This window comes from Berghia stephanieae, unplaced genomic scaffold, assembly GCF_034508935.2.
Source record: "Berghia stephanieae isolate SIO BIC M18660-M18661 unplaced genomic scaffold, UCSD_Bste_1.3 scaffold79, whole genome shotgun sequence".
Lineage (NCBI taxonomy): Eukaryota > Metazoa > Mollusca > Gastropoda > Nudibranchia > Aeolidiidae > Berghia > Berghia stephanieae.
This window is the reverse complement of record NW_027629421.1, coordinates 12,399-38,487: the sequence shown is the minus strand read 5'-3', so window position 1 is coordinate 38,487 and position 26,089 is coordinate 12,399. Positions and strand designations below refer to the sequence as shown.

The 26,089-nt window shown below is 36.1% G+C and overlaps 1 protein-coding gene and 1 long non-coding RNA gene across 2 annotated transcripts; both read left to right on the top strand.

Moving 5' to 3' along the window:
- The first annotated feature begins 87 nt into the window (after positions 1-87).
- Positions 88-9,852, top strand: LOC144962290 (uncharacterized). The gene is made up of 5 exons (XM_078895198.1): positions 88-639; positions 1,052-1,138; positions 2,297-2,358; positions 3,175-3,391; positions 5,287-9,852. The coding sequence occupies exons 1-5, from the start codon at positions 576-578 to the stop codon at positions 6,591-6,593; spliced, it is 1,737 nt and encodes a 578-aa protein (XP_078751324.1). The 5' UTR covers positions 88-575; the 3' UTR covers positions 6,594-9,852.
- Positions 9,853-12,538: 2,686 nt separating this feature from the next.
- LOC144962289 (uncharacterized) lies at positions 12,539-20,323 on the top strand. The gene is made up of 4 exons (XR_013643429.1): positions 12,539-12,719; positions 16,397-16,504; positions 17,032-17,106; positions 18,432-20,323. It is a non-coding gene; the product is annotated as an uncharacterized LOC144962289 (long non-coding RNA).
- The last annotated feature ends 5,766 nt before the right edge of the window (positions 20,324-26,089 follow it).

Genomic DNA, 26,089 nt, shown 5'->3' with positions numbered 1-26,089 from the left:
TCTTATCTTGGTGACAAGAGACAAGCAAACATAGTAACTCTTTTTTTCGTGAAACGTATGTTTAGTCAATTTCGCGCATAAAGAGGCACTCGGCACTCACTCACTCTGCAAGTCGGTAGTAGGTGGTTATCAGTTATCAGCTCGGCCTTTAGTTCTTAGTCAAACGCTTCATCAAACCCATTATTGAGTAGCATGTTGATGCCTGATGCCAGTTGAAGCCATCTCGACGTCGTGAAATGGAGCATCTTCTGTCATAGCAGTAGAATCGTCAGATGCCGCATTTAAATCCTCCATTCCAGGCGTTGCTGTTGCCATATCGATCTTCGAAATGATTTGGTCTAGACGTCAAGTTGACCCGTTCTATGTCTGAAGAGATTTTAAAGTGCAATACCTAACATTATAACTTGATCTACAAAAGAGTCTTTTAAATGAACCGCTGTGTTTCTATATTTTTCAAGAACCAAGGATATCTGATAACCACTGACTACTGACTTACAAAGAGAGTGGCCGACGGACGTCCTCTCTATAGCCGCAAGTATTTTTTCGTCACTTGCTGAGTTCCAAACTAGACGTCTATGGCATCGTGGGGTAAATTGATGCTGGAGGCATCATTGAAGAGACACCGAGATAATTATAATGGTAAGTTATTGGCCATTCTTATTACATCACAGTTGATTTAAGATTTTCAATAGGGTAGACATCACACACCGATTGATGATTGTCACTTGTCAGTCAGTCATTTGGAAGTGGAGTCAGATAATTCGGGAACTTCTGTAGACTGTAGATTCACACTAGTGAGTAAGATCTGTCGTTTACTACTAATACTACTACTACTACCACTACTACTTTTAGTTTTAGCGCTATCCAACTCAACACTTCTCGTGTTTATTTTATTTTGGCAAAACTAGAATGGATTTTTGAAAAGAATATAAAATAATTTAAACTTAAACCTGTCTTTGCATCTTGCTTTATGCATACAGTATGCCATATCACAGCCATCACAAAATCATAGTTTAATGTTGAGAATATGCTATTTCTTTTGTAACTTCAGATCAGAGAGATTTGAGCTTTAAAAATCCTGAAAAATGTCTTGCTGTCAATCCAGACAACCCTTTTGATGTGATCTATGATGTTCATGGTAAGAATGTAATTTGATGAGGAAATGAATAACATTTAGGTACACATAGTTTGCTTTTTTTTTTTTTTTTTTGAGTCATGATGTGTAATACTATTACAGTCAACTCCGGATAATTGCAACTCATTTAATCGCAACTTTCGGTTAATCACAATATTTCCTAAGCAATGGAAATAATTCTATATAAAAGTCACTGGTTAATTGCAACAAACTTCGGTTTTTTAAAAAGTGGTAAATTCAAGAAATCAAACAGTATATCATGATTAAATTTCATCATGGATGAAATCGTGACAGGTTGAAGAATCGAGAGTGAGCAGGATTTAATGCTACAGTAGTGTGTCACCACTCTGTTAGAGTCGAAAGAGGGCGGGGCTCTGCAGTATGGGTTTGTGACGTCATCGGTGGCCATTAAATAGAAGAGGGGTGGGGCTGGTCATAATCTTGACAACAGGTTATAAATGACAGTTATAAAGAGAGACTGAGCGATATCCTTTGTTTTAGGATTAACAACTGTGCATTGTGACCAATGAGTTTGGTGAGAGCTTATTGTCTCTCATTAAGGCTAATCTCTTTAACTCTGACAAATGTTGAATTGTTGAGAAAAAAGATTGAAACTTCTTCCAATCTGAATAAGATATCGGCTTGCTTCATAGCTGCTTTTGGTTGACAAATCTACACGGGGCTGCCATATGGTTTTTGTTTCAATCAAATTGCTCTATATGTGGTTGACTAAGAATATTATTTACTGGTTTGAGTTGACAATAAATGTGTAAAATGTTGAAATAGTGGACAGGAAACTGAATTTCGGTTAATCCCAACATTTTCGATGATCCCAAGGTATTGCGATTATCCTAAGTGGACTGTACCTGAATCTTGAACGAAAAACTATCATATGGATATGATTATAGACAGATTGGTTTCTGGAATTATATTTCCGTCCTCCCTTGCCAACTCTGACGTTCTTGAAATTTAAAAGAAAATAGCCAGAAGGTTTCGGACTTAATTTTCTTTTTTTTCCAAAGGACAATAGTCATAAGGTAAATAATTTTTAAAAAATCCTTTTACAGCATAAGATGGCATGATTTTTTGTTTAAGAGTTTAGAGAAAAACTTGCACATGACAGTCTTCAGCTTTTTTTTGTTGTTTTTATTTTCTATATAGACTCCAACTCAGAGCCTGAAAGTGATGCAGAACAAAGTTCCATATCACATGATTCATTTGTGGTAAGTATGTACATTAAAATAAAATCATAACATTTGTATAGCGTTTATCCACAGTTGGCACCATGCTCAAAATGCTTCACATCACCATATTTTGTGGTGGACAAAACACATTTGCCACAAAAGATGAGACCTGCAGTCTGTTAGGCGCAATACAATATTTCAGGACAAGGACAACACTGTTTTACACCAGTGAGATCTCCTAGTTTTTTGTTGTTAAAAATTTTTCTTTGCAGTGGACTTCGCCAACAATAACACTATTTTAAACCTTCCTCGTTATATTTTGAAGTGATATTCATTGATGAGCCATTCACATTTGAAGTCGTTTGTTTTTTATTTGACAAAATGTGAAAATGATGCGTTTCCAGGAAAAATTAAAATAGCTTCTGTTGGGATTATACTTTTGATCTCGCATTTTGTCCAAATTCTCTTGCATCGTAATGTTTATCAACTTTTTTTGTTAACTATATTGCAGTTGCAAGGTTAGGAAGTTCATATTGTTGCAATGACAACCGTTTATATGTCCAGAATCGTAGTGATATAAAAAATTGTTTTGTAGTTGTTGGTCCTGGTGTAGGATTTAAAGAGTTGGTTAAAAACGGTTTACTGAAACCCTGGTTGGTGTATCTATATTTATCCAAGCACAGTTGAACATATTAAATACTTAGACAATATGTCTGCCTTTCTCAACTCTTTTTTATTATACTTGCATTATTAACCAGCTAATTGTTTAGTTGGATTATTAAACAATGGCTCTTCATGTTTATTGTCAACATGAATAAATTGATTGATCTGTCATCTTTTCCACAAAATATACAGGGTCCCGATTTTGTTGCTGACTCCGAGTCTGATTCCTCTACGTACTCTGTGAGGTACCCAATGCTGAGTACATCATTGTCTCTGGAACCTAGTGCTCATTCCCCAACTCAGTCAGAGCCTCATCCACAACTATCACAGACTGAACCTCGTTGCCAGTCTGGGACCCAGGTTCAACCCGAATGCTATACACTTGCAAACCAACGTGTTACGTGCAATGGTGAGTCATTTTTTTGTCATTCTTCTCCTTTGATATTTGTGGGATCAATTTTAATTTACCCATTCCTTTTAAAAGAAAACTTCCACCCCTCCATGGTGCTGCATTTGTGTTATTGCATTTTTTTCTGTTTTGGCAGTGCTGCGTCGCAAAATACGCTACCATTTACATAACAAGCACAAATCCAAATTTGATAGGGTGGACATCTTAGAATCTGAAACCCCAATGTGTGAGTGATATCAGTGAAACCAGCCATAAAAATGTTCTTGTTTATTTTATTGGGGTTTTTTTTGTCTGTAATAGACTTAAATTGCTTGTATTGTAAGTGTTAAAATGGTTTTTTTGTTACAACCCATCTATATATTAAAACTGTTTCTTTGTATTTCTATGATGCTTAAGGCTTTTTTTCACAGACCAGCTGGAAACTTAACGAGAATCAGAGTAGATAACATTTTTATTAATCTTGCAACCTAAACAGTATATGATGATTGGGAGCATTTAAAGAAAAGCACATTTTCTTTTTAATTTGTCGGTACTAAAATTATACTTTGATAATGTCTGCTGTGCTACAAACCCTTTTGACTTCCAGGTTCAATATTTTTCTTTATTCTAAAATTCTTGGGTGTCCTTTCAATGACAACTGAGATCATTAAAATTCAGCTCACAGCATGATGTGTGTAGATTTGATGAAAACATATGTTCGAGTTGAGAAGCAGTGTTCACGAACTTGCTGATCGTTTTTACTAGCATTTATTTTCCTAACTTACCTGTGTCAATTAACAAAGGCAAGACTCAAATATTTTCTATCTGAACAGTGTGTTTGTTATTGAAATATTTCCGGCATATACATGTCATATTTCATTCCCACAAAATATAAATCAGGATTAAGTTGTCTGGGCATCAGCATCGTTCAGGCAGTTGGGGGGAAGTCTTTAAGGAATTAATGAAGCCGATGCTCAACCGGTCTGGAGGACGTTTGATTGATGTCGGCTGTTTGTTCTGCCAGCCGGTGATGTTTTCTCACTCCCTCAATGACAAAGAAAGTCATTGTTATGACTATGAACTATAGTCTATTATTACTTTTGTTACTATATTAATTGTTACTTATTGCCGCTACTGTTATTATTATTATTATTATTATTATTATTATTATTATTATTATTATTATTATTATTATTATTATGATATTGCCTTCATTGCATTCTATTACTATTATTGATATAATTAATTTCTGATTGTTGTAAATAATTTATGTGAATTGAATTTTGTCGATTGGCCAAGGGCCTACAATAAACTGAAATGAAATGTTAGTCTTTGGATAGGACTTGGGTCTATTCTTGATTGCTTTTCGCCTGGGTCGAGTGAAGCATTTGGAGTAAATTTTGTTGCTCAACGTAAAAAACATGACGCTTACCATTCCGCTGATACTGATCCCTCCAAGGGGTGGTTGGGGAAAAACCTAAAATTCTTTTGACATTCTGTCTGATTTTTCGCTGAAACAACAAAGGACAATCTATGTATTCAGATGAGACTTCAATGTGTTACTATTCCGATTTATGTTCATATTTTGATTATAATGAAGAGGGAACCCTGAACCCAGTGAAGTGGGTGGATTGATCTATTTATTTCTATTTCAAAACAAAAATATGGCGTCTTTTCACTGGATTTGTTATGTGGCAGAGGTCTCCACAAATCTAACATACCTCTTCCAAAGGAATAGATGGTAGAAAAGTATATAACAAGAAGGAATTATGACAGTTACTTGTCCAGGCCTTAAATATTTGGAATGCTATTCCTCTCTATCGCTGTCATGTAGCTGATGTGCATACGATCTGTCTATTGATTTATTTTCATAGTTCATAGCATGATGTGCTTTATTTTCTTCTTTTTTTTTCCAGAGAAATACAAAAAGCCAAGGAGACCCTGTCCATACTGTGGACAGTTGCAAACAAAACTCTCAAGGCATTTGATGAGGAAACACAAAGATGAGACAGAAGTTACAGAGGCCATGAAACAGCCTGTAAAGGAAAGGGATAGAACAATGGAGAATCTCAAGAAAAAGGGCATTTTTTATTCAAACACTAGAAACAATTCAATAGTTATGCGTGAGAGAGCACAAGGGTCACATGAAGTTGTTATGTGTGCTGGCTGTAAGGGGTTTTACTCTGGACGTAGGGTTTATGAACACAAAAAGAAATGTAGTACTGAGCATGCTCTGTGTACTGGGGTTGTAAAATTTTATCCCGTGGCTCCCAATGCAAGTAAAGAAATAAAGGAGAATATTCTTGACAAATTTCGGAATGATGAGGTGGGAAATTTGTGTCGATCAGACAAAGCTATAGTATTGTTAGGAACAAAATTGTGGAGTAAAAGTTCAAAGAAGGAGAGAAAAGTTATAATGAGTGATTTACGCATCTTAGGAAATTTGATTTTAAAAACTAGGAAGAGAACAAATCAACCTTCTTTCTCTGGAGAGGACTTGGTGAAGCGTTGTAACTTTAATGAAATATCGCAAACCATTTCTGAAATGACTTTGAAAGAGGATGGGACATTGAAAGCAGGCTTGAAGCTTTCAATTGGATTTATATTGAAAAAGTTAATTAATTTCTTAAAAGGGGAATATATAATGCAAAACAAAATGGAAGAATCCGCAGAGATAGATTTGTTCAAAGCTGTCCTGGATTATAATTGGGATAGTATTTTTTTTACAGCCAGAGTTCAATGTGAAGCAAAGAGAACAAATTTGAGAAAACCCAAAGAGATGCCATTAGAGAATGATATAAAGAAGCTACGGCAATTTATTACTGAAGAGATGGTCCGTATTTGTGAGGATGATTATCAATTATTTGATTCACATATGTTTGTTAGGCTTCGCAATGTCATCGTAGCTAGGCTTACAATGTTTAATGCGAGGAGAGGCGGAGAACCCGCAAGGATGTTGTTAAAAGACTGGAATGATGCAGATTCAGGTGTATGGGTTGATCCCCAGCTTGTACAACATGTCACTGATCCTCTGGAAAAAGCGTTACTTGAGAAGTATAAGCTGGCCTATCAGTCTGGAAAGGGAAGCAAGATGTTGGTCCCTGTGTTGATACCCAATGACACAATTCAGCCTTTAAGGAAACTTGCACAGGAGCGTAAAGCTGTTGATATTTCAGACAACCCATTCTTTTTCCAAATACAGGAATATCCAAAGATCATGTAAGTGGTTACATTGCCATCAAATATGTCACTTCCTTAGTAAAGGATTTAGAGAAACCCCAGTTGTTAATAGCTGATAAATTCAGGCACCGAGCTTCGACATTATTTGCCTTACTTGATGTCCCACAACACGAGAGAGATGTCTTCTATCGACATATGGGACACAGTGAATCAATCAATCAAAACATTTATCAGTGTCCACTTGCAATACGAGAAATAACAGAAGTTGGTCATTTTTTGGGTCAAATTGATAACTCAGCATCGGTCACTGGGGAAGGAAATTGTAACATTGAAACAAATGACTTTGTAGTGAATAGAGACTCAAATGCAAATTTTGGAACATCCATAGTAACAGCTGCAAATCAAGAAGAAATATTTGATGGTGAAGCAGGAGTGCCAAATCAGCTTACGTGTTCTTCAAAACAAACTGAACCCAAGAGGAATTCAAGCAAAAATCGGAGATACATGTCATGGTCAGATGAGGATACAGATAGAGTCAAGTCATATTTTAAAAACTTTGTCGAAGATGTTTCAGCACATGGTTCAAGGGGATCATTACCTAGAAAGTCTGAAATTATTCTGTTCTTAAAACACCACAGGGTATTTTCACAAAAAGGAATCCCTGAAGGTACACTAATTAGTTTGGTGAAGACAAAGATTTTTAATGAAAGAAATAAATATAGAAGGGAAAGAGCGTTTCAATCGGTGTAATGACAATCATGAATTTGATTTGTATTACATTCATTGTATTGTATAGTGTTATTGACATATTTTGGGGGTTTACAAAAACGTTTTATCTTTATATAGTACAATCTGTTCATCATTGCAATATCCTTTTTTATATTATATGAACATTCATTTGCTCAGCTTGAGAGACAAATGCTTTGTAGAACCATAGCTGTCAACCGTTCTGTTAAAAACGGATTTGTTCCGTATTTGACTTCCTGAGTCAGTAAGTGCTTATTTTTAGTTCAAAATCCGTATTTTGTAATTTTTGACTAATTTGTGGTAAAAAAGCCATGTGAGCCTAATGAATTATTATTATTGATCCATTATTATTACTATTACTACTACTACTATTGTTGTTATTATTATTATCATTATTATTGGTGTCCAGTGAGAGCATAATCTCCATTTGTGTAGCTCTTTAATTTGAATTATGCCTCTATCATAAATGATTTTCAACAATTAAAAAAGTTCCATTCGTTTATATGACGCCTGTATTTTACTCAAACCTTTCATAATGTATTGGAGATTTGCATAGGATATGGATGTTAGCCTCGATATACTTTGAATATTCTAAGACAGTATTGATACTTTCACTATTTGTTACAAATATTATTTTAATTAAGAATAAAATTAAATCCACCTTTTTGATTGGAAGGTATTCAATAAGAAAATCAATTGCTTATATTGATTAAAGATGACAATGATTATTTCCCTTTATTAATTTATGAAATATATAAATTTAATCCCTTTAAAAACATCTTCATCTGATTTTAATTTTTTTTTTTCAAGCAAGCTTTTGTAACGGTTTAGGTTCAAGAAAAATAAGTATACTCCATTTTTAGGTGTGTTTATCTTGTCAAAGTAAAGAAGTAGGAATTCTCTAATATTTAGAGGTGCATTTTACTATAACTACTATTATAGTATACTACTTACAGACCATTATGTTGCATGAAAGAAAACATATATGCAATCGTCTACTTTTTATCTGAACTCACCTAATTTTTACCCCAAAACGCCCTCTCAAGTGATGTACCAGGTTGGTAGTTATGCATTTCTAACCATCTTAAGTTATTTCATTTATTTTACAATTGTGCTTCTTGTGTATTGGTCCTTATCAAAGTTGAGGCAGTTGAATTCTTTCTTTATATTGTCCGTTCTGAATTTTGATCTCATTGTGGAAAGCTCCCATAGCGGGCAGGGAGGTACACACTGTGTCTTCTATCCCCTTATATCTGTTTTCCAACATGCTTTCAGTCTTTGTCTTGGAATGAGATTACTTGTTTTTTTCCTGGCCCTCGCCGGAGTCCTAGCTGGGAGGGAAGCAGTCAAATGCATATTTATTGTTTTGGGAGATGATATTTTTTTCCTTGTAAATCATCTCTCTGTTATGTATTATTACTATATTTGTTATTTTTTAATGTATAATGTAAGCATTTGAGTGTGTTCCTCTTTGTTGGATTTTGTTCTTGTGTCCGGATAAGACTTATAGGTGATCTCAAACTAAGTACATTGGTGATACGCTCTTGGAATCTACATCTGATCCCTATTTGTTCCCAGTTCCCCTATGTCTTACTTTCTCTTGGATGCTTCAACTGTAATTCTAGAACTTTTTACTATCCAATTTTCTTCCTTTTTACTGGCGCTGATATAACCTAAATGTGTTGCAAGCGCCGTAAAACCCTTAAAAACAAAACAACAATCATTGTGGAAAGTGTCATTTTAACGATTCAAATGTGCTGGTACTAAACCGATAATTGAGCAACATTTGGACTAGCCTCTGTCATCTCAAACTTGTTAGTGTTAGTAATAGTAATTAAAAAGGCTGACTTTTATATGTTGCGATTCGATGAAGGGGGGGGGGGGGGGGGGGGGGGGGGGCTTCGGCACACATCGTCCCTCATCCCGGGCCAAATGAGCGTTCCTTATTTTATTTTTGAAAAGTTGGCAGCTATGTAGAACTATCTGAAAGAATCAGATATGGCAGAATAAAAAGTCTTTCTACTAACCCTAACTTAATTGGCCAATGTAGCTTTATGTTCAGCATTTTCTAGATACCTAATGTAAAATTTCACTATTCTTTTTATGATAATTTTAAGAGTTGCAATCTTTAGAGGCGACTGTCAAGAAATGACACCTCTGTGCATTTAATTTCATTCTTTCTTTATCCCCTCATCCTTAATCAGAATAATAATAATTAATAATGAAAAAAAATGCAGCAACGACAGCTTAGAACGGCATAAAGTGCTTAAGAATTATTTTTTTTTTGCATTAAACTTTATTCAAACGATTTTCAACACTTTTGCTTCACAGTTTATGCTTTTTAACAAATGCAATTAAGCAACTTACCAGCAACAACATATTGGTTTGTTATCATTTGAGGGTTTTATCAGTAAAACTGTTTCTATCCTTTTATGTTGCACTGTACACATAGCAAACTTCATGCTTTTATTTGGTGACCAAAGACTTATGTGATACAGTGGATGAATGTTTGTGATGGCTTTTGGAACTGAAATAAACCTGCAATATGATTTGTAGACTTCTATCGTTATGTATCATTTTTCGGTCAAATGTAAATGTAATTTTACACGAGCTTGATGTATCATAAAACCCACAATGAGCTCAACGTGCAGCTGGTAGTACATTTATATGGACACGAACAGAACAACGTTGTTACAATTCAGTAACGTACTCCAATTAACACAAGTGAGACTGTAAATGAGACTTTTACAATGACTCTGCATCGCCACAAATATAGATTCGAACCCTGGCAACTCGGGCGTCAGACGAACTGTCTACCACGAAACCAAAGCAAGCATTGTGCAAGTTAAAGTGAATGAGATGTTGATTGAAGCCGTTCATTGTGTCCATCAGATCTGCTGTCCTATCCATCCAACTCCATTCACTGGGTGGGGTTCCCGACTTCCCATAATGGGCAGGGACGTACTCGTTGCGTCTTCTATCCCCCTATGTCTGTTTTCCAACTTGTTTTCTGTCTTTGTCTCGGGATGGGATTACTTGGTTTTGTCCAGGACCTGGCTGGGAGGGAAACAGTCAAATGTATAGTTCGAGTTTTGGGAGATTATATTTTTCCCTTGTAAATCATCTGTCTGTTATGCTCTTTATTGTTTTGTTTACATATTATTTATGCTTTGTAAACATTTGAGTGTATCCCTCTTTGTTGGGACCTGTGCTTGTGTCTGAATGAGACGTTTAGGTGATCTCAAACTAAGTACTTTGATAGTGGGCTCTTGGAATCTACTGTTTCCTATTTGAAACAAATCCCCTTTGCCTTACTTTTTCTTGGGTGCTCTAATTGTAGTTCCAGAACTTTTTACTATCCCATTTTCTTCCTTTTTACTGGCGCTGATATGACCTTAATGTGTTGCAAGCGCGTAAAACCCTTAAAAACAAAACAAAACAAACCAAGTCCATTCAGTGGTATACAACAACAACAAATAAACTCCTCTGCCTGGTCCCTTCTATCTCTGATCTTAACCTGGGTCGTCAGGTTTCTAAAGGGGTCGGGGACTGCAAAAACAATGGCGCACGGAGCAACTGGGAATATTTTTTGCCGTGTTTGAGTCCCAGGTTATTTCCCTGAGCGCCCCTTCTGAGGGATGGACCTTCCCAGGAGTTAGTAAATGCGTTGCTCGGCCACTTCACTCTACGCACACTGGGACTGGGATAAGCTTCGACACTATGGCCATGAAGCTCTTAATCTTGAGGACTTACTTTATTTTAGACAATTTGGTGGTAGCTCACTTGAAAATGCACTCTTAGGTATACACATATATAAACATATACTGGGCTCCCTAAAAGGGTTTTTTAATGTGGTCTCCCTAAAAACATGTTTTTACCAAATGTCTCCTTAAAGCTACAGAAACACTTAGTAAAACATTAGGGGGACCGAGTAATTTTCTATATACCATTGTGATCATCAAGCATCAGAATTGTGTTCATAAATCATTGTAGGGAATCAAACTATACTCATTTGAACAAAGATTGAACAGTTTAATCAATTTGAACAAGACATATGCTTGGTCCTCCAATTGGTGCATTTCACAGTGGTCACCTTAATAGTGGATTGATACTTATATATATATATATATATATTATATATATATATATATATATATATATATATATATATATATATATATATATATAGTAAAAAGTTCTAGAATAACAATTAAAGCACAAAAGAAAAGGTAAGACAAAGGGGAATTGGTTGAAATAGGGAACAGATGTAGATTCCAAGAGCACACCGTCAAAGTACTTAGTTTGAGATCACCTAAAAGTCTCATCCAGACACAAGCACAGGTCCCAACTAAGAGGATTACACTCAAATCATATAATAAACTAAACATAAAACAATGCATAACAGAGAGATGATTTACAAGGAAAAAAATATCATCTCCCAAAACTATAACTAGACATTCGACTGTTTAATAATAATAACAATAATAATAATAATAATAATAATAATAATAATAATAATAATAATAATAATAATAATAATAATGATAATAATAATAATAATAATAATAATAATAATAATAGATCTTTATTGTCCATAAATGTGGCAATTTGTCATTTAGTTACACTTGTTATAACGTTAAATGATAACTGTAACATTGAACAGATATTTCACTCCTACTTATTTTCTCTCTCTCTCTCTCTCTCTCTCTCTCTCTCTCTCTCTCTCTCTCTCTCTCTCTCTCTCTCTCTCTCTCTCGCTCTCTCTCTCTTCCTCTCTTTTTTTCACACGTGCGATATACACAACATAAACATATTCATTTCGTTTTCAATCTGTTACAATTGTGGCGATTCGACACCAAAAATTATCATCATTATCAATTGGTCAGTTAATCTAACATTAAATAAATTAATCAGTTAATCAGTCAACTTATCAATCCTTGGTTTTTCTGTACCATATGCATAAAATATTCAAAATTTTTATTGCTGATGGAACGAACGTTGATTTATACTTGTTAGTTCTACATTTAATCTGACAAAACCTTCTCCCAGATGGTAAAAGACTAAATTCATGGTATAAAATATGTTTTTCGAAGTGGTTATTTGTACTACCACTACAAATAGCGAAAACTACCGCTTTTCACTATTTGTACTCCCAGAACTCTTATGTGTTTAAAGTTGCAAACCACCGCTCCTTTACCTATTTGTAGCTACCTACTCCAGCACTCTTATGCGTTTAAAGTTGCATTTGTGAGCTTTCAAGGACCAGCCGACCAGCCTCCACTTTTCGGGGTCTTTCTTTGAGAAGTGTGAAGCAAAAAAAAAATGGCCCTCTCGGTAAACGAGACATTCTCATCTTTTCTCCAATTTGAAAACATTCGAAAATGAGAATAATGTACTTTTTATTAAAAAGTCAACAAAGAAGGTAAGTAAACTAGATACGACAATTTTTTTCCTTAATTAAGTGGCAACTCATTTCTCGTCATTCTCACTCTAACTCTATCAACTAAGAAGAGTACACCACCTCAAACATTTGTCAGTTCATATCTTTGCTTTTATGAGGTCTATTTTCATTTTGAAAAGTTCAAAGTGAACAACTAAATGACGCCGATTCAGTGGTGTATTTGGTCTATCTTCATGTGAATAAATATTTTATTATTGACTTTTCCAAAATTCAAATGGTAGCGTCAATTGCCAAGGACCTTGACAATTGTCAAATCGTCAATTGCCAAGGACCGTGTCAGTTCATCAACTACTACGCATGTGTACTTTTAACTGCCACGGAGTAGCTTTAGTGTCACGAAGTGATGCATTGCCACAGAGTGATGTTATGTATTAATATTAATTAATACTCTCTTTTACTCTTCTTTCTCTCTCTGTGTCGTTTTCTCTTTTTTTTTCCTCTATTACACAAACTCTCTCTATCTCTGTCATTTTCTCTTTTCCCTCTCTGCCATTTTTTCCTCTGTGTATGTATTTCTCTGTCATCCCCCCCCCCCCTCTCTCTCATATTTCCTCTTTTTGTTATGGACCTTGCCAGTTGGTAGATCATCAACTATTTACTATTAATGCCACGGATTGATCTTGTTGCACAAATGTTTTACGTTAATTATTCCGTATTAAGACGATGTGCAGTATATTTCCTTTAAAATAAAGGAAATCTTACTTTTCTTTTTTAATCTAGGACATCTTGGCAGGGATTTGCCACCTCGTCCTGTTTTTTTCCCCTGCTGAATCCGAAATCAACAGTAATTTTTGTTTGATATTATTTTAAATCATCTTGGAATTCGTGAAAAGACATAAAAATTAAAAACAAATGCCAACAAGTGTGGACTTGATCCTTTCCACAACGATTGACAAGGAATGAGTGAATGGCGAATGGAAGAAAAGAAAGTGACGGGGTTCGAGATTCGTATGCGCGCAAATCGAGGCTTGACTGAAATCACCACATGCGGCTGAAGAGTTCCAATTTGACTCCTTGGCAATTGATGAACCGTCAACTACCAAGGACTCACTCCTTGGCAATTGACACTTCCAATTCAAATAGGTCATTCATTTGTATGATTTTATGTCGTGATCTATTTTTCCTTGATTTCAGCTGTCTCAGCTCTAAACTATACTTTTCTTTCTCAATAAATAATTCATTTTCTGTTTGCAATGTATTACAGAGATGTTGATTTACCACATGTAAAAATTTCAAAGTTGTATCTGAAGCTGTTTCTGAATTATACGTGATTATCCATTGGGATGCTGTGCTTTGGTCACATTTTTTCCTATTAATATTAAGCTATATATAGAGATTTTCCACCACATAAACGGTCATAACTTTTTAACCAGTTGAGACAGAGCGATAATTTTTCACTCTAGTTAATGTTTCACTCCCCTTTATTTTTCTACGCTAAATTAATACCCATAGCCACTATTTTGAAAAATTCTTGCAAGTGCCTACTAAGAGGGTTGAACTTGAACCTGAACATGCTCCTTCTTCTTCTTCTACTAATAACTACAACTGGATAGGTACTACTCCTCTCCTGAATGATCGGAACCGTTTAAGAAACTAAATTACGGGTTCCACCGGCGCAGCTCTCTAGACTTCCAGTCCCACAGTGCCCAGTATGGGCGGGAGACCTTACCCCGATGTTCCTCGAGCCTCGAGGTAGTTTCACTTTATAATTGTTTTAGCTTTTGAACTGTGGATCTTTTGTCAAACGTTTTATTTTAATTTTTCAAATTTAGTAGCACTTTAAAGGTCTAGGTATCGCTCTGCTGTACTGTAACTGTAAGAGCGTAAGAATAACATGGTAAAAGTACTGTAAAAGTATGCTGATGAAAATGATATTGACAATGAAATTATAATAAAAGAAGAACAATAGAACTTATAAACAAATCAATAAAGAAGCTTTAAAAAAATGAAATTTAAAAGAAGTAAGAAAAGACTGCCTCAAGAAGTGAAAAAAATTGTCCCTGTTGTTGAGATGTGAAGTGGACATAATCGTGTCTGTTAAGAATTAGAAGAAATGAAAGATGCCACTTTTTATTTTAAATGTAGATTGCACATTAGCAGAACACTAAAAAAAAAGTAAAGAAAGAAAATCCAATGTGGCAACTTGGTTGCTAGTGAAAAAAGTAAAATTACTCCGCTCAGCATTGCTGCTGGTGTGATGTCTAGTGTTAGTTAGGTGTCACTATATTAGAGTGATATCTTGTTACTTCATATTTTCGTTTTAAAACCTGTAGAACAACTTCTTATATGACCATTGTTTTAGTTTTCCGCAGCCATTATAATTCAATTTGAAATATTGAAAGGTACTGGAGAGGAGTCTTAGCGGGTTTTTTTTTTTTGTCTGTTAGTTTTAGTTATAGGTCATAGTGCAGGTCCAAGTGTTGGAAATGTACAAGGTTTTATTTTTTATTTTAAGGTTAGTTGAAGGAATACTTTCCTTAGCTCAAGGAACGTGCAGAAGACCTCCCCTATTTACTACTTACTACTACTACCCAAGTACTAGTGCTAGACTACTTCTTCCGTCACCTCACTCCTAAACGGACTGACACCACAGGCAACTGATATTATTCTCTCTCTCTCTCTCTCTCTCTCCCTCTCTCTCTCTCTTTCTCTCTCTCTCTCTCTCTCTCTCTGAGTGTGTATCTGTCTGTCTATTTCTGCCCATCTCCCCTCTTTTTACTAATTAGTTTGTAGGTGTTTGGCAAATTCTCAAGAACAGCCAAGATATATGCGGCTGTGTGGCACTCACTTCCGGATTGGAAGGTCCTGGGGTCGAGCCTCGTCAAGGACTCACATTCTCTCACTGTACTCATGTGTATGATTTCCTATCCGCTAAGAGCGTTGTCTGTCAGAAGAAAAACATCGCCTAACGTTCTACTTGTTACGTGTTGCTGCTAGTCATGGATCCTTTGTAAAGTGCTTTGAGCATGTTTGGTGGATATTGCAGCTTATGAAAGCTCAATTCTTTTTTTAATATTTATATATATAAAAAAAAGATACAGGATGATGACGGGCATGCGCTACTTTATGATGTAGTATAAACCATTCCTAATATATGATTTTGCTAAATAGGCCTACACTCAAATTTTACGAGTGTATCTGGTGGCAAATATTAGACACTCGTTGCCACTGTGATTTTGATGAAACTTGGCTTATACACAGATACATGAATTTTCCTAATACGGCTTCAAACATGCGATCTGAACTTCAATTTATAATGAAGTAATTTTTCTCAAATGACAGCTTGATTGAATGTGACAAGATCCTTTTACTTAATACAATTCAATTTAGTGTGGTCTGTAGTTGTTTGCCTAATATTAGAATGCACAGAATTTGAATTTTTATTGACGTTAAATATTGAAAACAACATGCCTTTGGCTTTCCATTTGTGCCATTCCATTCAGCTTTTGACCTAGTCCCTGATTTGAGTACCACGTCACAAATTTAAGTTCTTCGAGAAAACTCTCGACTTACTTTCTTATTCTTCTAACGTACTGAACTGTAACACCTTTGTCTCAGTTGGAGAAAATATTGCAATTTTTAAACTTAATATTTAGGTATTTATGTTATGATCTTTTATATTATTCCGTGTTTTTCAGCTTCCATCACCCTGAGGAAAGTTGGCTAATTTATGACTTTTGTGTCTATGAATGCAAGCAGGGCAAAAAGCAATTGACTTCAAGCAAAGGAGTTCGCCCTAACCAGAGGTAGGAGGTTGTTTTTGGACGGGGGCAGGAGGTGCTTTTTTACTTTTACATATTTAAAAAAAAATGAAAATATTATATGCACAAGGTTATAATATTTCAGAATAACTCGGAAGTAAATTATCACCATCAGCTTTTCTATCTTGATTGCCAAGACAATTTTAATAAAGCAATCAAACTGATTCTGAATTTTAAAACATCCAGAGGAAGAGGCAATGTGTGCCTATCTGCAGCTCATTTACAGTCTTCAGTGGGCGGGCTGCACGATGTAATGCAGCAAGACAATAGTTCAACTATTACCAGAACAGTTTTAAAAAGTGAAAGACTTGATTTGTTCAAAAAATCTGATTGCGCTGGATTAGTATTATTATTGAATGTCTTATTAAGATTTATTTTCAATTGCTCTATAATCTGCATGTTGAAATCCTTCACAATTGAGTTATGCAAGTGACAACGCTATTAATATTTTATCATACTATGTTGTGGATAATTTTATTATTTTGTAATAAAAAGTTTTTCTTACCATGCAGGACTCTGAAATTAATACTGGCTTCTGAGGGTTACAGGGCTAATCACAACCATGAAATCACCCATGCGATAAATTGGTAAGACTCATTCATTTTATACTTATTTTCCATCGACATTTTGTCCCTGCAGTTTTTCGCTGCCGAAAATTTTACACTTGACAGCAATTAATCGCAAATTCTATTTTAGTCGCAATTAGACTCAATTTTTTTTATAAATATGTATTATTTTTTCTTTTCTTGTTACTTTCTATTTTCAGTACTTAATTGTCCCTCCCCCCTCCCACTATTGAGTGTAATATATAGTAATAGATTAGTTAGGTAAATGCACTGTTGACACCAGGACCAAATGTTTAAAGGACAACAGCCATTCCAACTCATATTTTATTACGATACATTCAAGGTGGCGCACTGAGATGGAGAGATGATGACCAGCTTGTGACAAAATTGACTGTTCCAGAATTTGTATTTTTTTTTATTAAAAAAAAAAAATTTCTTGGAAGGGTTCTGGGCAGAGAGTTCACATTTTTCTATCCCTTATATTTGTTTTCCCTTTCCATTGTGCTCCCTGTCTTTGTTATGGATTAAGATTGCTCATTTTTTTCCTGGTCCTTGCGGGGGTCTTTAATTGGGAGGCAGACAGTCAAATACAGTACCTTTCTTCTTGAGATGATTTTTTATACTGTAAATCATCTCTCTGTTATGTACTGTTATAGTTATAGGTTTTGAATATTATTGCATTATGTAAATGTTTTAGCAGGATCCTTTGCTTGTGTCTCGGTGAGACTTTGAGGTAATGTCAAAATTGGTACATCTTTGAGGTGCTCGTGAAATCTTCTGTTCCCTATTTATTGAATCAGTCACCATATCATCATCCTTTTTATAGTGTTGTAAGCGCTATTAAGTCCTGTAAGACAATATAAGCAGATCTAGGTGGTGGTATTTTTTTGGGTCTTTTTTTTTTGTCTTTGTTTTTTTTTTGTTCCAGATAAGGAATTTTAAGATTTGATGGTTGTCCATAGACTTTTCAAAATAAAATTTGACTTTGACTATGAGTACGATGCAGTTATAAGTGCTTGATTTCTGAGGACTAATTATAAATGGTGACCATTGCGTTTTTGTATGCCATGAAAATGTTACAAAGACAATGAAGCGACGTTTTTTGGGAATTCTGCAGTCATTCATTTAACCCTGAATTTGATGAGCGCCTGTTGCATTTTAGTTCATTCAAGTATTTTAGAGTGACAAACACAACTCGTGCATTATGGGTTTATATGCAGATTTTTGTCTTTAAATTGTCAATAAAAAATAAAATGCTTTTTTTTTGTTTTGTTAGCTGGCAGGTCTGAATTAAATGCTATTGCATACAATTTTGTACTTTTAATCTTTTTTCTTTTTACATTTAGCCATCCTCACTTTATCCGGAGAATCGCCTGCCCCTCGTGAATGAGACAGTGAAGGCTATGGCTAAAACAAAGGTGTTCACAACCCAACTTAGGCAATACATTCAATCAAGCCAAGGATAAAATGTATTGCCTAAAGATGTCGAAGATTTGCAGCGGAGATTGTTCAAGACTGATATTGACAGGACGGACGGTGAGACGGTACAGGAATTACTGAGAGAGATAGAGGAGGAAGGAGGTGTAACAAAGTTCAGTGTCAATGAGGATGGTGGTTTTGAGTATTTGTTTTAAGTAACGGGAAGAATGAGGCGTGATTTGAGTGTTTTTTGTGATGTGTTTGTTATGGATGCAACATACAAAGTAAATCGATATTTGTATCCACTTGTGAATATTATGTGCATAGATGATGAGGGTCATGGCGGGCGAAAGACTGGAAATCCATGACCAACCTGAAACTGACATTGTACCAGTATGACGTGTGACAAATACACAGGAAGGACTGTATCGAATTGTATCTTCAGTGACAAACAGGATCAATAGCTTGTTTCAAGTTATGGTAGAACATCAGTTTCTGCAAAGAATCTCCCAGTTGGAACAATTTTTGACTCTTGTCTCTGAAGATAAAGACTTTGACATTGTTGACATGACTGACTTAATACAGACAAATCCCCATTCTAACCCTCTTTCTGACTTTTCAGAGACACCAGACATTGTAAATGCACGTACTGACCAGAGACCACAGACATTATAAATACACACTCTGCCCAGACAGAGACCACAGAAGTTATGGACACACAGACTGACCAGACAGAGACCACAGACGTTATGGACACACAAACTGACCAGACAGAGAGACCACAGACGTTATGGACACACAGACTGACCAGACAGGGACTCCAGATAACAGACATGCGACCATAAAGATGCCCTTGACACGACAGAGACAGTTAGACTTCGAAATTTTTCAAATGTGACTCTACACAGGAAATTTCATACAGAATTCCCTTAATACCTTTACTCATTGTCCATTTGTAAAATTTATTTTCATGTAATAAACCTCCAAAAAAGTAAATTTTTAACGTGGGTGGGGGCTGTCACGTTACTGTAGAACGAGCTTAAGTCTCAATGGGATATTAGCTTTAGGCAACCACAAGTTGGTATTTTTCAAACCTGTTGCTACGCTATCTTGTGATGACAACGTCTCTCAGTTGCCAAACGTCACCAGCTATCCTTCACATAATGCAGGGTTGATTGTGTGAAGTACGTTTGGGGCCGGAAGATAGCAAGGCATAGTGCAGGCTACTGTACTGTGTCAGTCCGTGAACGGGTGACCAATTCATAGTACAGAGAAGGCAAATCTGTTACTATATGTCCCAATAAAAATATAACACAGAGAAGGCCGAAACTGTGTTATACAGGTCGGTACAGAATAAAACAAATATAACACAGGAGACCAAACACTGTGTTGTAGAATATCAAAATTTCAAAGGTGGTCGGTCAGTGACGAAATAAAAAGGGACATTATAAGTCGTAATATCACATCCCAATAAAAGAGTGTGATAGTAAAAAGGTGCCCGTTAACAATTGAGTCGGTCAAGTCTCTATCCAGATTCAAAAGGATAGTGCAAAGTCCTGTATGTAAAACAAATTTGAGAAGCATGGTTGTTCTCAATACTTGTTGGGTCGTGATCGGTATAGAGTGAAGTAGTGTTCATGCTACACATCTTCACGAAAAATCAGAGCAATGCTGTGTCAAGATTACAGAGGAGCAAGAAGACAAGATTTGTTTGTGTGTCTTTATATGTTACGGAATAGGTACATTTTGGTTGTCAAAACTTTCATTTTTATTTTGACATTTTCTTGATCTTTTAAAATAAAATTATAATTTAATTTAATCAACAGACTTGTTTAATAATTTAAAGATATACTTTTGTGGGGACCTTTTGTAAAATCATTAGTCCGATTGTAGTTGTAAAATTCTTTATATTCTAATGTCATAAAATCAGTGACACCACTGAATTCCTACCAGCGCTTTTACTCACTGAGTCCCTACCACCAGCGCTATTACTCACCCAGTCCCTACCACCTGGGCGGGGTTCCTGACCTCCCATAGTGGGCAGGGGGGTTCATACTGTGTCTTCTATCCCCTTATATCTGTTTTCCAACATGCTTTCTGTCTTTGTCTTGGAATGAGATTACTTGGTTTTGTCCTGGTCCTGGCCGGATCCCCTGGCTGAGAGGGAAGCAGTCGAATGTATAGTTAGTTTTGGGAGATGATATTTTTTTCATTGTAAATCATCTCTCTGTTATGTACTGTATTATGTTTTATTTACATATTATATTTGATTTAACATTTGAGTGTATTCCTCTTAGTCGGGACCTGTGCTTGTGTCTGGATGAGACTTTTAGGTGATCTTAAACTAAGTACTTTGATGGTGTGCTCTTGGAATCTACATCTGTTTCCCATTTGAACAAATTCCCCTTTGTCTTACCTTTTCTTGGGTGCTTTAATTGAATTCTATAACATTTTACTATCCCATTTCTTCCTTTTTACTGGCGCTGATATGACCTTAATGTGTTGCAAGCGCCGTAAAACCCTCAAAAACAAACAGTCCTACAGCAGCGCTTTTACTATTGAGTCATAGAGCTTTTACTCACCGAGTCCCTACCACCAGTGCAATTACTCACGAGTCCTACCACCAGCGTTTACTCACTGAGTCATAGAGCTTTTACTCACCGAGTCCCTACCACAGTGCTATAACTCACCGAGTCCTACCACCAGCGCTTTTACTCACCGAGTCCCTACCACCAGCGCTTTTACTCGAGTCATAGAGCTTTTACTCACCGAGTCCCTACACCAGCGCTATAACTCACCGAGTCCCTACCAGCGCTTTTACTCTTCGAGTCCTACACCAGTGCTTTTACTCTTCGAGTCCCTACCACCAGCGCTTTTACTCACTGACACTGTCCCTACCACCAGTGCTATTACCGAGTTATAGAGCTTTTACTCACTGAGTCCCTACCACCAGTGTTATAACTCACCGAGTCCCTACCACCAGCGCTTTTACTCACTGACACTGTCCTACCACCAGTGCTATTACTGAGTTATAGAGCTTTTACTCATGAGTCCCTATCACCAGCGCTTCTACTTCTACTCACTGAGTCATAGAGCTTTTACTGAGTCCCTACCACCAGTGCTATAACTCACAGAGTCCCTACCACCAGTGCTATTACCGAGTTATAGAGCTTTTACTCACTGAGTCCCTACCACCAGTGCTTTTACTCTTCGAGTCCCTACCACCAGTGCTATTACCGAGTCATAGAGCTTTTACTCACTGAGTCCCTACCACCAGCGCTTCTACTCACTGATCATAGAGCTTTTACTCACTGATCCTACGACCAGCGCTATTACTCACTGAGCCCCTACCACCAGCGCTTTTACTCACCGAGTCCCTACCACCAGCGCTATTACAGAGTCTAGAGCTTTTACTCACTGAGCACCTACGACCAGCGTTATTACTCACCGAGTCCCTACCACCAGCGCTTTTACTCGAGTCATAGAGCTTTTACTCACCGAGTCCCTACCACCAGCGCTATAACTCACCGAGTCCCTACCCAGCGCTTTTACTCTTCGAGTCCCTACCACCAGTGCTTTTACTCTTCGAGTCCCTACCACCAGCGCTTTTACTCACTGACACTGTCCCTACCACCAGTGCTATTACCGAGTTATAGAGCTTTTACTCACTGAGTCCCTACCACCAGTGTTATAACTCACCGAGTCCCTACCACCAGCGCTTTTACTCACTGACACTGTCCCTACCACCAGTGCTATTACTGAGTTATAGAGCTTTTACTCACTGAGTCCCTATCACCAGCGCTTCTACTCACTGAGTCATAGAGCTTTTACTCACTGAGTCCCTACCACCAGTGCTATAACTCACAGAGTCCCTACCACCAGTGCTATTACCGAGTTATAGAGCTTTTACTCACTGAGTCCCTACCACCAGTGCTTTTACTCTTCGAGTCCCTACCACCAGTGCTATTACCGAGTCATAGAGCTTTTACTCACTGAGTCCCTACCACCAGCGCTTCTACTCACTGAGTCATAGAGCTTTTACTCACTGAGTCCCTACGACCAGCGCTATTACTCACTGAGCCCCTACCACCAGCGCTTTTACTCACCGAGTCCCTACCACCAGCGCTATTACAGAGTCATAGAGCTTTTACTCACTGAGCACCTACGACCAGCGTTATTACTCACCGAGTCCCTACCACCAGCGCTTTTACTCAGCGAGTCATAGAGCTTTTACTCATCGAGTCCTACGACCAGCGCTTTTACTCACTGAGTCCCTACGACCAGCGCTTTTACTCACTGAGTCCCTACGACCAGCGCTATTACTCACTGAGTCCCTACACCAGCGCTTTTACTCCTTGAATCCCTATCACCAGCACTTTTACTCGCCGAGTTTCCTACCACATGGCTATTACTGAGTCTCTAACACCAGCGCTAATACTATTAGCCACCAAATCCCTACCACCAGGGGGGACAATATAAGCTCAAATTAGACCCCAAAAATTCTTACAGTGATGCAGAAAAAAACAACGAACAGATCTCTTTCAAATTTACACAAAATGTTTCTTACACTTACAACAAGATGGATAGGCTTAGCAATAGTCTTGAAAATAAATTTTTCAGAATTTTTTTCGATTTCTTAGTGAAAATTTGGTGTGACATGACAGGAAAAAAAATTGATTTAAAAATTCATAAAACTGCTAAATTTTTGTTTAGCCCAAAACCCAACCATCATGATGCAAAACACATCATAAGAAAAATTCTGACCAAATTTGAAGACAATCTGATGGGAAACAATCCAGATGTGAATGTCTGAAAATCAGAGAATGACGCACAATGAAATTTTGAGAAAATGAAAAATTTGTCTTTAATTTGATAATAAAGCTAATTATGCAGACAAAGGCCAACATTCATCAAGTATAACCAGTATGGAACAAGAAAACAGTAATATTTTATAAATTGATCAAATTCTGAAAAAAATTATAAACGATTCGCTAACCCATACCTCTAAGAAAAAAAATTGCGAAATAATTTAATATCTGCTGTTATTCACCAAAAAATTACTTTAGTGGTCAAATATGCTTTATAGTTCTAAAATTCTTTAATTATATCTCATGAACTAATAATGTAATGTATAATTTGATGCTAAACACCAAAAATAACTGAATTAAAAAAAGAAACTTTTTTAAGGGGCAACATAAGCTAAAATTAGACGTAAACCCTAAAATTTCTAACATAGATGCACCAAAAACTAGCATATAAATTTCTTTCAAATTTAAACACAATGTTTCTTTCATAAATAGCTAGAATCATGAAAACTCATGGAATAATTTTTTTAGAATTTTTATTTGATTTCAACTGAAAATTTAGCGCGGATCGACAGGAACAAATGAATTTTAAAATTTATAAAATTGCTTACATCATGATGTTTTTTGTTTGTTTGTTTGTTGCTTTAGGTCTCTTCCAACACAATTGGGTTATATGAGAGACCGCTGAAACAAAAAAACAAGCAATCTAACAAAAATAGTACAAATGTCAATCAAAATCATAACCTAAAGATATCATAAGCTAAATTATAAATAACCAAGAACAAACAGGCAGAGGATTTACAGGAAAAAAAATATCCCCTGTCAAAAATACAATCACAAACCAAAGAAGCAGGATAGGCTAGTAAAGAGAAGAAGAAACGACATCACTATCGGATCGTACACCATGCGAACATCATAGGTATATGATTTAAGGTTGATGCTCCCATCCAACCACCCGCACATCATGATGTAAAACACATCATAGAAAAGATTCTGAATAAATTTGAAGATAATTTAAAGGAAAATGATTGAGGTAGGATTGCTAGAAAATCAGACAAATGACATAAAACAGACATTTGAGAAAGCGCAAGCTTTTTCTATAATTTGACATATAGTTAAAAGGCTGATTTTGCAGACAACTAAAAGAAATGATCCATCAAACTTTCAAAATATGACCGTAATAGGACAAGAAAACGAAAATTTTGTAGATTGATCTAAGTCTAAAAAAAATTATAATCGGTTCACTAACCCATACCCCTTAGATAAAAAAAAATGCTGTAAAATTGATTTTTTTTACGCCCAGAGATAAAATAATTTGTGGTCAAATATGATGTCATACCTTATGAATTCATCATTATAATCACAAAACCTAATTATTTACTGTATACAATAGGTTATACAGATGATTTCTAGATATATTAAATGATTTTTCAAAATATGATATGGCACGTTATCCTCATTTTTCATTTTTTTATTCTACTTGAGAGACAAGTCGTATAAAATTAGATATTTAGTCAAGTTGAACTGCAAAATCAATTCTATTTTAGACAATAAAACAGTTAAATAGTGCACTAGCTCTGAATAAAAAGCAATTTGCTTTCCCAAACCCTTGGAATAAAAATCTCTTTCGCCTCAATACAGAAAAAGTCAACACTACTTGTTTGCCACCACTTTTTTTGTAGTTCCACAAAGAGGGTTGATCCTGCTCTGAATGGAAAAATTGAAATAAAAAAGAGACACATTTCATTAGCAATTTTTGGAAATGGCATTATTGTCATAAAATGCATTTGTCAAAGACATAGCAATTTTTAAAAAATGATCATTATTCACACCAACACACTTGAAATTTCATTGGTTTTACATCCATAGAACAAAACTCTTGGCAACAAACTATAGTCTGTCGTTAAGTTAATACATTCAGTAGTAATTCAATTCAAATGATGCTTTGCCATTTTCATTTAGAAAAATGAGCATTTATTTTATTGATCACCAATAAAAAATGTAAAGGCGCAATGGAGATTTAAAAACATTACTAACCATTGTCAAAAAGTGCATGCAGACACTCTGGTCTGCTGGCCCAGATGATGGTTTGCTGATTGATGAGTTTTGCCACAGGCAAAGGTTTGCCTCAACACACCTTGCCAGAATAGCCCTTGAGCCAGCATCTTTATGGATTGTCAGGACACCAGTAACGTCAACAGTGTTCTTTCATGTTAGCTGTCGATGAAAACAAAAAATTAAATTAAATTCACTACAGCAAAATAGGCACATACATGCCAATGCTAAAGTTTATAACAGCAACACTTCGCATGTTGAACGGGACATAACGTCTGTTAGGCGATATTACAATTTCTTCGGACAGAGACAACGCAGTTAACGGCCAAGTACACATTTTACAACTGAGTCCGGTGAGAGAAAGTGAGCAAAGTGCCTTTTCCAAGGGCTCAACTATGCGCCGAGCGAGGCTCGAGCCCAGGACCTTCCGGTCCAAAAGCGAGTGTCATACCACTACGACATAGCCGTACGTAATTTTTAAAAATATAATAAAAATAATCACACTAATATAATTATCTCACATTGTCATCATCATAGGCATTTCAAAACTACTAATAATACTACGACTACAGATATCTTATCATTATAAAATATTACTCTCTCTCTCTCTCCATGAACATAACATACAAAACCCAATTTTCCGAATATAAAAAAACAGCCCCCCCCCCCCCCCCAAAAAAAAAAAAAAAAGTTTTGAAAAAGTATGGACGATGCATGCTGTGTCG

Coding starts and splice junctions, on each gene's coding strand:
- LOC144962290 (XM_078895198.1), top strand. CDS start 576: ATGGCATCGTGGGGTAAATTGATGCTGGAGGCATCATTGAAGAGACAC. Junction 640..1,051: donor ACACCGAGATAATTATAATG/GTAAGTTATTGG, acceptor TTGTAACTTCAG/ATCAGAGAGATTTGAGCTTT. Junction 1,139..2,296: donor TGTGATCTATGATGTTCATG/GTAAGAATGTAA, acceptor TTTTCTATATAG/ACTCCAACTCAGAGCCTGAA.